General features: G+C 37.4%; 1 protein-coding gene across 1 annotated transcript in view; it reads left to right on the top strand.

Annotated features, from left to right (window-relative positions):
- CENPI (centromere protein I) overlaps window positions 1-12,411 on the top strand; it is a 91,281-nt gene that overhangs the window by 5,996 nt on the left and 72,874 nt on the right. Inside the window, exons 4-5 of the mRNA XM_081792854.1 lie at window positions 719-837; window positions 1,125-1,232. Of these exons, the coding sequence (XP_081648980.1) occupies window positions 719-837; window positions 1,125-1,232 (227 nt within the window). The remainder of the gene's footprint in view (window positions 1-718; window positions 838-1,124; window positions 1,233-12,411) is intronic.

The raw sequence follows: 12,411 nt of genomic DNA, 5'->3' as shown, positions 1-12,411 counted from the left end.
ACCTTCATAAGCAGAAATTGATATAGGGTGTATACAAAGCTATTTGCAGCATCACTTCTATTACCAGATGGGAGTATACCATGGAAGCCAGAGAGTATGATGGAAAGATTGGACCAGTATAGAATGATATTACTGCCAGCTAATTCCAAGAATAGCTGTTTCATTCTGCTGTCCTCCCCACTTTTTGGGAGGGATGGAGAATACAAATATATTTATTCTTAAATGAAGCAGCTCATGCAAGATGTCTGTCTGTAGCTTTAAATAAGAATCTATTGTGCCATTAAAAAATAATAACTAAATAAAAAATAATCTTTGAAATTTGTAAGGCTTTTTTTGAAGTATAATTCACATTCCATAGAATTCACTCTTCAAGTATGCAGTTCAGGATTTTTTTTAGCATATTCACAGAGTTGTACAATCATCACCACTTTCTAATTCCCACACATTTTCATCACCCCAAAGAGAAACCCTGTACTCATCCTCCTTTTTTAAATAGAAATATAGAGTCCAAGAATTTGCTTTATAGTTTATATTAGAAGTTAAAGGTACATTTTTTTTGAAACTATATTTTGAAATGATGATAAGAGATCTATCAAATATTACTGTTGTTTATTGCCTTCAGTATACAGTGAGATTTTTTGGGACTAAGTGAATAATAGTAAAGTAATAAACAAGATTCTAAAATGTAGTTTAATTTGTAGTTTTGTCTGCTTTCCAGGAAATGTTGTAAACACTCGGATATTGAAGTGCATGATTCCAACAACTCTAATATCAGAAGATTCTGTGGTTAAGGCGGTCTCCTGGCTTTGTGTTGGCAAGTGTTCTGGTAGCACCAAGGTAATCTTTTTAAACACTTTGATGATAAGTCCTTCAGAACCACTTAAGGGCTGGCAAGGAAGAGCCACTTATGGAGTAATGGCAGTGGCTTTTTGTGGAAAGCCTGTGGTTTTGGAACAATATAACTTGATGCAGGGACTCTGCTCAAGCAGAAATTTTTTACTGAGATATAAAATCTATTATCCTACTTTGTGCTAGAGGCTTCTAAAACAGCCCTGAGTGGGCAATTAAGCTCTCTCCTGTGCCAGTTATATTTCTCTAAAGATAAGCATTTTGTCTCTTGATAGGTACTTTTTTATCGTTGGCTGGTTGCTATGTTTGACTTCATTGATCACAAGGAGCAAATTAACTTACTCTATGGCTTCTTTTTTGCCTCATTGGAAGATGATGCACTGGTAAGTAAAAATTGGACAACATCATGCATCAATCAAATGGTACGCTCTTGTATATTGACACATGATGTGTGCTTCAAAGTGCCACACAATGAGTTTTTCCTTATTTTTATTTTTAAATGTTAATTTATTTATTGAGAGAGTAAGGCAGAGCACGCATGCACATGAGCTGGGGAAGGGAAGAGAGAGAGAAATCCCAAGCAGGCTCTGTGCTGTCAGACACAGGGCTCAAACTCATGAACCCATGAGATCATGACCTGAGCCAAAACTGAGAGTTGGATGCTCAACCGGCTGAGCCACCCCAGTGCCCTGTTTTTCCTTATTTTAAATATTTTTTTAAGTTTTTTAAGTTTGTTTGTTTATTTATTTATTTATTTATTTACTGAGAGAGAGAGAGAGAGAGAGAGAGAGAGAGAGAGAGAGAGAGAGAGAGAACGTGAGCAGGGAAGGGCAGAGAGATAGAGGGACAGAGGATCCAAAGCCGGGTCTATGCCAATAGCAGATAGCCAGCAGAGAGCTCGATGCCGGGCTTGAACTCATGAACCGTGAGATCATGACCTGAGCTGAAGTTGGAGGCTTAACCGACTGAGGCACTTAGTTGCCCCTGTTTTTCCTTATTTTAAAATAGTCAGCGGCACCTGGGTCGCTCAGTTGGTTAAGACTCTGACTTCGGCTCAGGTCATGATCTCCTGGTTCGTGAGTTTGAGCCCCATGTTGGACTCTGTGCTGACAGCTCAGAGCCAGAGCCTACTTTGGATTCTGTGTCTCCCTCTCTCTCTGCCCCTCCCCAGCTCATGCTCTGTCTCTGTCTCTTTCTCTCTCTCTCTCTCTCTCTCTTTCTCTCTCAAAAAATAAGTAATAAACATTTTAAAAAAAGGGGCTCCTGGGTGGCTCAGTTGGTTGAGTGTTCCCCTCGGCTCAGGTCATGATCTCACAACCTGTGAGTTAGAGCCCTGCGTCGGGCTCTGGGCTGACAGCTCAGAGCCTGGAGCCTGCTTAGGATTCTATGTCTCCCTCCCTCTCTGCCCCTCCCCTGCTTGTGCTATCTCTCTCAAAAATAAACATCAAAAAAATTAAAAATAAACATTAAAAAAATAAAAATAAAATGTTAAACATATAGAAAAGTATAAAGCATAACACTCTTGCACCTGTCTTTCATATTAACAAAGTTTTTACCATATTTGCTTTATATTTTCTTTTAAGGAAATAAAATGTTACAGATAGAATCAACTCCACATTGGAGTCTCTGCTAATTTAGGGCAGTGATTGTAATCTTTTCCCTTTAAAACCACTTTAACAGAGTCCTGTGGGTCACTTATTCTACATTTTCTTGTATTACCACTGCAAAAACCTCATCAGAATTAATGAGGAGAGTATTGCTTTTGATGAGATACTAGTGGACTGATTTTGATGAAATAGCATAATTATTCCCCTTGAAAACATTAGTAACTCTAAGAAATCAATCTACTCTCCACCTGGAAGACTTTCAAGGGCCATCAGTAGTTCATAGACCGTGTGAATCATTCATTTAACCAAATTCCTCTTGGCTTTGGAAAGGAAATTCATTCATTGATTTTACTTTTAAAAATTGATGTTTTCACTGTATTTGTTGCATTGTACTAGGCATTGTAGAAGATTAAAAGTTTAGCAGAGAGTTTCTGTATTCCAGGGATTTAAAATCCAGTTTGGGGGATTAAGGAAAGTACATAAAGTTAAATAATATCTTAAGAGTTAAATTATCAAAGATAGTATATGACAATGTGGGGATAATAATTGCTGTGACTTTTCCAAGAAGGAAGAGAGCACTGTAAACCAGAGTGATTAGAAAAAGCATCATAAATAAAGTATGTGGGCGTCAAGCTAGTCCTTGAAGGTTGAATAGGATGTGAGATTTGATAAAAGGAAATATTTCATATGACAGGAACATTTTAAGCAAAGTTATTAGCTGTGTAAATTTTGTTCCCAGAGAACTTCAATAGATCAGTCTGACTTAACTACAGTTGTGTCAGGCAGTGGTGGAAGGTAGGGCTGAAAAAGTTGGATGAGGAAAGATTGTAGAGGTCTTAAGGTGATGCTAAAGAATTTGAACTTTATCCTCTATCCAGTGGGGAAATCAGTGATAATTTTTGGGAAGAACATGTTGAAAGCAGAATTGTTGGAAGTTGTGTTTAGTATGCCAAACAATATGAATAAGGAGAGAGGCTAGTGTTGGGAAGAATAGTTAGGAGACTAATATGATAATCCAGGTATAAAGTGATGAAGTCCTAGACTAGAAATGCTCAAATATGATTTGTGGGCCCCTTGAGTCTCCCTGATTCAGGAGTTCTGAGAGGTCAAAATTATTTTCATAGCAATGTCAAGATGTTATCTGCTATTTTCATTGTGTTGGCATTTGCACTGATGGTGCTATAAAGTAATGGTGAATATAACTGGTGCCTGAGGGGCGACTGGGTGGCTCAGTTGGTTAAGCGTCTGAGTTCAGCTCAGGTCATGATCTCATGGTTTGTGAGTTCGAGCCCCGCGTTGGGTTCTGTGCTGACAGCTTGGAGCCTGGAACCTGCTTCGATTCTGTGTCTCCCTCTCTTTCTGCCCCTCCCCAGTTTGTGCTCTCTCTTTCTCTCTCACTCTCTCACTGGTGCCTTAGCCAGAATCAGGGCAGTGGGGCCAAACTGTATTAATGGTCATTTTGTTCTTCACTGTAGTAAAAAACAAAAATGCTAGTTTCTCTTAATCTCTCAAATGAAGCAGTAAAAAATAATGCATTAATTTTACTAAATTTCAACCTTTGAGATATGTTTTTAATATTCTGTGTGATGAAATAGGAGATACAAATAAATCCCTTCTGTGTACTAAAGTACAATTGTCCTGAGGAATAGCACTTATGTGATTGAGTTGTGAGCTAAACTAGCTGCTTTCTTCATGGAATACCATTTTTACTTGAATGACTGACGTTTAAACTATGGTTATTCAGATGTGGGTATTTGGCAGATGTTTTCTCAAAAATGAAAAGCCAGCCTGTCATTTCAAAGGAAACAACTTGAAGTATTTGTTCCCACTGATTTGAGCTTTCAAGTGAAAATTATGAGTTGGGAAAATTTGTATCTACCCCTGTGAACTTGACAGCTTCCCAATACTTAAACTTTTCTGATGAGATTGGTAACAATAATAATAAATGTGAATTGTAATGAAATGTGTCAATATTTGGAAGCTTGGTATAACTCAATAAACCAGTCTTTTCCAGATGACTAAGTATGATGTTATAAAATTATACATGGGTAAAAGATCCATTCAAAATGCAAGATATATCAATGAATTTTATTTATTTATGTAATACTTTTTCAAAAGACTTTATTTCTTTAATGTTTTTTCAACAGACTTTAATTTTATACACCAATGAATTTTAATAGAACAGTACAAAGAGTTCATTGATAAGGTTTCAGATTCCACATTGCAGCTAACCCTTAAGAGACTACCACTTATCAAGACTAATATACACCATTTTATGAAAAGGCTATTAAAATATTCCTTTCTTTTTCAACTACATGTCTGTGAGGCTGGATTTTCTTCATTTACTTCAGTGAAAACAAAGGGCACCAGGTTTAGTGCTGAAGCAGAGAATCCAGCTGTATTCTATTAAGTCTGAAACATTAATGTCACTCTAGTCTTTTTTTTTTTTTGGAGAATTAGTTGTTTTTCATAAAATATGTCATTTATGTTAGCATGTAATGGGTTTATTATTTTTTAATGGATTAATAACCATTTTTAAATTTCTCAGTTTTAATTTCTAATATGGTGGGTATCTATAGATATAAACCAGATAAACAAAAGCTCTTTGGGATCCTCTAAGTTTTAAGAACGTAAAGAGTCTTGAGACCAAAAGGTTTGAGAACCACTGTCCTAAACTAAGGAGGTGGCAGTGGGGATGAAAAAGTGAAAGGACAGGTTTTGGTGGAAATTATAAAGGAAGAATTGACAGGATCTGGTACCTAAACTGGATTAAGGAAAGGATCAGGAGATCAAGATCTGAGCCATTTCTCAGCATGGCTCAGAATGATGGTACCTTTGAACATAAAAGGGAAGGAGGTAGTTTTGGAAGGCATATAATATATTTGGATTTAGATGTACAAAGTTTTAGAGCACAAGGCGTCCTGTAGAAATTCACTTAATGAACATTTATTAACTGCATACTATGCCAGACATTGAATTTAGAATTGAAAATACAAATAACAGTAAGACATAATAGTTAATATATGTGAGGCTTATATGCTAGGCATTTGGTGCTTTATATACAGTTATTTTATCAACTCTAAGATGCCATCAATTGTAAGAGACATCATTATCTTATGAACCACTACTAAAAAGTGCTGTCATTAAAACTGTCATACGGCATCAATTATAAGATTAGTCCTATTTTCAGAGATTTAAAATGTAAAAAAAATATTGGATTATGTATTTTTTCTAGTCCTGGGGTTCTGAAATATTCCTTTAAAATTCAATATTTTTTTACATCAACATTCCTTTAAAAAAATATTGAGGGGCATCTGGCTGACTCAGTCAGTGAAACATGTGACTTGATCTTGGGTCATGAGTTCAAGCCCCATGTTAGACACAGAGCTTACTTTTTAAAAAATGTTTATTGAGCACCTACTATTTTCTGTACTTGTGCTGTCCAGTATGGTAGCCATTAACCTCATGTGACTAGTGAACACTAGAAAGTTAGCTGGGCCAAACTAAAATGTGTGTAAGTATAAAATATACACGAGATAAAATGTGGTTTTAACCCATTTAAGTCTCTTGACAACCTTACAAGATATAGGCTTTTATCCTTATTTTATTATTTTCTTTAAAAATTTTTAATGCTTTATTTAATTTTTTAAATTTAATTTATTTTTTAAATTTACATCCAAGTTAGTTAGCATATAGTGCGACAATGATTTTAGGAGTCTGTTCCTTAATACCCCTTACCCATTTAGCCCATCCCCCTTCCCACAACCCCTCCAGTAACCCTCTGTTCTCCATATTTAAGAGTCTCTTATGTTTTGTCCCCCTCCATGTTTTTTTTTTTAATTTTTTTTAACGTTTATTCATTTTTTGAGAGAGAGAGAGGGACAGAGCATGAGTGGGGGAGGAGAAGAGAGAGAGGGAATCACAGAATCCGAAGCAGGCTCCAGGCTCTGAGCTGACAGCACAGAGCCCGACGCAGGCCTCGAACTCACAAACCGTGAGATCATGACCGAGCCAAAGTGGATGCTCAACCGATTGGGCCACCCAGGTGCCTCACCCCCTCCCTGTTTTTATATTATTTTTGCTTCCCTTCCCCTATGTTCATCTGTTTTGTATCTTAAAGTCCTCATATGAGTGAAGTCATGATTTTTGTCTTTCTTTGACTGATTTCGCTTAGCATAATACCCTCTAGTTCCATCCACATAGTTGGAAGTAGCAAAATTTCATTCTTTTTGATTGCTGAGTAATACTCCGTTGTGTATGTATATGTACATACCACATCTTCTTTATCCATTCATCCATCAATGGCTATGGATAGTGCCGCTATAAATATAGAGGTGCATGTGCCCCTTCAAAACAGCATACCTGTATCCCTTGGATAAATACCTAGTAGTGTAATTGCTGGGTCATAGGGTAGTTCTATTTTTAATTTTTGAGGAACTGCCATACTGTTTTCCAGAGTGGCTGCACCAGTTTGCATTCCCACCAGCAGTGCAAAAGTGTTCTCCTTTCGCCACATCCTCGTCACAGCTGTTGCCTGAGTTGTTAATGCTAGCCATTCTGACAGGTGTAAGGTGGTATCTCATTGTGGTTTTGATTTGTATTTGCCTGATGATGAGTGATGCTGAGCATTTTTTTCATGTGTCAGTTGACCATCTGGATGTCTTCTTTGGAGAAGTGTCTATTCATGTCTTTTGCCCATTTCTTCACTGGATTATTTGTTTTTTTGGGTGTTGAATTTGATAAGTTCTTTATAGATTTTGAATTCTAACCCTTTATCTGATATATTGTTTGCAAGTATCTTCTCCTATTCTGTCGGTTGCCGTTTAGTTTTGCTAATTGTTTCCTTCCCTGTGCAGAAGCTTTTTATCTTGATGAGGTCCCAATAGTTCATTTTTGCTTTTGTTTCCCTTGCCTCTGGAGATGTGTTGAGTAAGAAGTTGCTGCAGCCAACGTCAAAGAGGTTTTTGCCTGCTTTCTCCTCAAGTATTTTGATGGCTTCCTGTCTTACATTTAGGTCTTTCATCCATTTTGAGTTTATTTTTGTGTATGGTGTAAGAAAGTGGTCCAGGTTCACTTTTCTGCATGTCACTGTTCAGTTTTCCCAGCACCATTTGCTGAAGAGAGTGTCTTTATTCCATCGGATATTCTTTCCTACTTTGTCAAAGATTAGTTGGCCATATGTTTGTGGGTCTATTTCTGGCTTATTTATTCTGTTCCATTGATCTGAGTGTCTGTTTTTGTGCCATTAATTTTTTTTAAAAATTTTTTTTTTTTCAACGTTTTTTATTTATTTTTGGGACAGAGAGAGACATAGCATGAACGGGGGAGGGGCAGAGAGAGAGGGAGACACAGAATCAGAAACAGGCTCCAGGCTCTGAGCCATCAGCCCAGAGCCTGATGCGGGGCTCGAACTCATGGACCGTGAGATCGTGACCTGGCTGAAGTCGGACGCTTAACCGACTGCGCCACCCAGGCGCCCCTCTGCCATTAATTTTTTTAATGTTTATTCATTTTTGAGAGAGAGAGCACGAGTGGGGGAGGGGCAGAGAGAGAGGGAGACACAGATTCTGAAGTAGGCTCCAGGCTCTGAGCTGTTACCATAGAGCCTGACGTGGGGCTGGAACTCACGAACCACAAGATCGTGACCTGAGCTGAAGTTGGATGCTTAACAGACTGAGCCACCCGGGTGCCCCCGTTTTATTTTATTTTTTGAGAGAGAGAGAATGAGAGAGAGACAGAGTGTGAGCAGGGGCGGGGCAGAGAGAGAGGGAGACACAGAATTCAAAGTAGGCCCCAGGCTGTGAGCTGTCAGCACAGAGCCTGACACAGGCTCGAACCCACGAACTGTGAGATCATGACCTGAGCCAAAATTGGACGTTTAACCAACTGAACCACCCAGGTGCCCCTTTGTTTTTCTGTTTTAGAGATGAGGAGTCTTGAGGCACAAAGAAGTCAAATAATTACCCAGGGTCACATGACTAGAGCCAGGATTTACGGCAAAATTGTATCATTCCCTTTTTAGAGAAGAGACAACTAGGCGTGGAAAAGCTAAATAACTTTGCTGAGGTAAGCTACCTAGTAAGAGACTTAGCCTGGAAGATCTTTAAAGGTAGTAGGGGAAAAGATAAGTACAAGGTGATAAATCCTATGAGAGTATCCACAGGGTTCTGTGGTGGTATAGAGGAAAGGCATCAAAATAAGACTAGGGATCAGAGTTAAAATTATAGGAATTTGTTTTCTGTAGGAAGCAAGATACCTCTCCTGACAATAAGGAAAAAGGATGGGTGTTGATGCTAATACATGTGTGGGTTAGTAAGGGACACAGTTGAGGGAGTTCCTGCCCAGTGGTAATTTTTTTTCAAGTTTTCACTCAAGTAGGAGGCAAAGTCTTCTAACAGTGAGGAGGGGAAGATAAAATACTATGTTTGAGGAGACAGTATACATTTTGAAATAGCTTCTGATGGAAATGGGAATGGGAGATGATTAGAGACAGAAGTTTTGAAGGCCCAGATGGGGTTAGGGAGCATGGATATGTAATGTTACTAATATGCAAAGGATAGGTCAGATAAGAATACAAGAGCATGATTGAACTGAAGGACCAGGGAGTCTAGATAGAAAGGGGAAGTAGGTGAAGACAGAAGAGGGCAGACTGGGAACATACACAGCTGAGGTTTGGAATGCTTTGGTGATTGTCAAGACCTGTAGTGGGGTTAAAAGCTGGAATAATAGGAAATTGTTGCATTGGAGTTTAAGGTTCAGGAGTCGATGGTTCAGTGTGATGACAAGATTCAGAGTGACCATGGCGAGAGAGTTGTTGAAGTAGAGTGAGGGAATGAAGGTTATTGGAATTGACATTTTCTGTTTCCTTATGGATTTGTTGTTGTTGCTGCCCGTCTATCGATTATGGAGTAAAGTATGTTGAAAATCTCCCACTGTGATGGCAGATTTGTCAGTTTTTCTTTAAAGTTCTGTCAGTTTTTGCTTTATTTATTTTGAATCTGTTATTAGGTGTTTGCCCAATTATAGTTTTCTTACCATTCTGATGAATCAAACCTGTTATCATGGAGTAACTCTTTGGGGTGCCTGGGTGGCTCAGTTGCTTAAGTGTCCGACTCTTGATATGGCTCACATCATGATATCACTGTCATGAGATTGAGCCCATTATGCTCTGCTCTGAATGCAAAGCCTGCTTGGGATTCTCTCCCTCCCTCTTTCTCTGCCCACCCCCCCAAATAAATAAACATGGAGTAACTCTTTGTTATTGGAAATGCTTTTTGTTTTAGTCTGTTTTGTAGGAGACTGACATTGCTACTCTGGCTTTATTTTGGATGGTAGTTGCTTGGTATATTTCCATCTTTTGGGGTTTTACTTAATCTTTTTTTCTTTTTTTGTCCTCATGTCTTAGATGCCTCTTTTGAATAGTATGTAACTAGATTTTATTTTTAAATCCTGTTTGATGATTTTTGTCTTTAACCTAGACAATTATTTACCTGTGTAGTGATTATTGATATACTAGGAATAAATTCAAAGATCTTATTTGAAACTTTCTAAATGATTGGCTTTTTTCTGCCTTTTTCCCCCCTCTTTCTCTGTTATTTTCGATTGATTGTGGTTTCCCCCCTATTCTTGTTTGGAAGTTAGTTATACATTCTGTGTGTGTTCTTTTAGGTGTTATTGTAGCTATTTTAACATGCATATTTATTGTAAAAATGTACAACAATGTCACTCTTCCTACTGTTTTTCTTCTGGAAAATATAGTTATTTTTCATAGAATATGTTATTTATGTTAGCATGTAATGGGCATATTATTTTTTAATGAATTAATAAACATTTCAATTTTTCTCAGTTTTAATTTCTAATATGATTTTTCATAGAGGCTAAAGGTAACCAGTATCTTTACCCTCATCTTAAATGAAGCAAGGTCCTAAGAACGCTTTACCTCTGATCAAAGCCTTTCCAGATTATATGCTATTGTCTTGTTTTAGTTCTATCTCATTCTTCTCCACCCTTCTCCACACGCACATGAAGTTGACATCATTATTATCTTCACAGTTGATGTTTGTTTAGATTTGCCCACTTATTTACCAATATCTTTGCTTACCATTTGTTTTTGCATCTCAGACCTTCAATCTGAGATCAATTTCCTTTAGAATATTCTTTCAGTGAGAATCTTTTGATAGTAAACTGTTGTTGTCTGAAAATGTCTTAGAGTGCCCTGTTCTAGGGTGACAGTTAAATTCTCTCAGGACATTGAAAATATTATTTCACTGGCTCTTTCTTTCCCTTGTTGTTGACTCTGTTTAATTGTAATCTGTCATTTCTTCTTTTCTCTCTGGGTACTTTTTAAGAACAGCTTTATTGAGATATAAGTCACATATCATACAGTCTACCTCCTCAAGGTATACAATTCACTGGTTTTTAGTATGTTCACAGATACGTGCAACCATGAGAATAGTCAATTTTAGGACATTTTCATCACCCCCCAAACCCCATACCCTTTATCTATCATTCCCCCATCTTTCTATTTAGGGGTTCCTAAACAACTCCTAATTTATTTTCTGACTTTAAATATTTGCCTGTTTTTTAATTTAATTCCAAGTTAGTTAACGTACATTGTAATCTTGGCTTCAGGAGTAGAGCCCAGTGACTCATCACTTACATGTAACACCCAGTGCTCATCCCAACAAGTGCCCTCCTTAATGCCCATCACCCATTTAGCCCATACCCCCAACCCCAATGTCTCCAGCAACCCTCAGTTCTCTGTACTTAAGAGTCTCTTATGGTTTGTATCCCTCTCTGTTTTTATCTTATTTTTCCTTCCCTTCCCCTATGTTATCTGTTGTGTTTCTCAAATTCCACACATGAGTGAAATCATGATACCTTTCTCTGACTGACTTATTTCACTTAACATAATACTCTCTAACTCTATCCATGTTGTTGCGAATGGCAAGATTTCATTCTTTTTCATCACTGAGTAGATTTGCCTATTTGTAATCTATTTTCTGTCTTCAGAGACTTGCCTATTCTGGACATTTCATATAAATGGAATCATATGTAGTCTTTTATGACTGGCATCTTTTACTTAGCATAATGTTTTCAAGGTTCATCCATGTTGTATCATATATCAGTACTTCATTTTTTTAACCTGTTATATTTTTTTCCATAACATAAAATTTACCACTTTAACTATTTTTAAGTGTATAGTTCATTGGCATTAATTGCATCACTACTATCTATTTCCAAAATGTTTTCATTGCCCTAACAGAAACTCTACTCGTTACACAGTAACTCTCCATTCCTCCTTCCCCCAGCACCTGGTAACCTCTAATCTACTTTCTGCCTCTATGAATTTGCTTATTCTATACACCTTATATAAGTAGAATCATACAATTTTTGTCGTTTTGTGTCTGGCTTCTTTCACTTAGCATAATGTCTTCAAGTTTCATCCAGGTTATAGCATGTATCAGATTTTCATTCATGTTTATGACTGAATAATTTTCCATTGTGTGTATATACCACATTTTGTTTGTTCACAAGTTGATGGACTCTTGGGTTGGTTCTCTTTTGGCTACCATGAATAATGCTGCAGTCACCATTGGCATACAAGTAAGTGTTCAAGTCCCTGCTTTCAATTCTGTTGGATATATACCTGGCAGTGGAATTGCTGTGTTGTATGTTAATTCTATGTTTAGAATTTTGAGGAATCACCAAGCTGTTTGGACCATTTACTAGCAGTGTATGAGGGTACCAATTTCATCATGTCCTCACCAACTTAATTTGTCTGACTTTTTGACTTCAGCCATCCTACTGGATGTAAAGTGGTATTTAGTTGTGGTTTTGATTTGTTTCTCTAATGATTAGTGATGTTGAACATCTTTTCATGTGCTTATTGGCTATGTATATATCTTTTTTAGAGAAATGTCTATTCAGATCCTTTGCCCATTTTTTTAATTGG

This window comes from Panthera onca, chromosome X (genome assembly GCF_046562875.1).
Source record: "Panthera onca isolate mPanOnc1 chromosome X, mPanOnc1 haplotype 2, whole genome shotgun sequence".
Classification (NCBI taxonomy): Eukaryota; Metazoa; Chordata; class Mammalia; order Carnivora; family Felidae; genus Panthera; species Panthera onca.
Note: the sequence above shows the minus strand (reverse complement) of the source record. Positions and strands in the feature narration are given on the sequence as shown.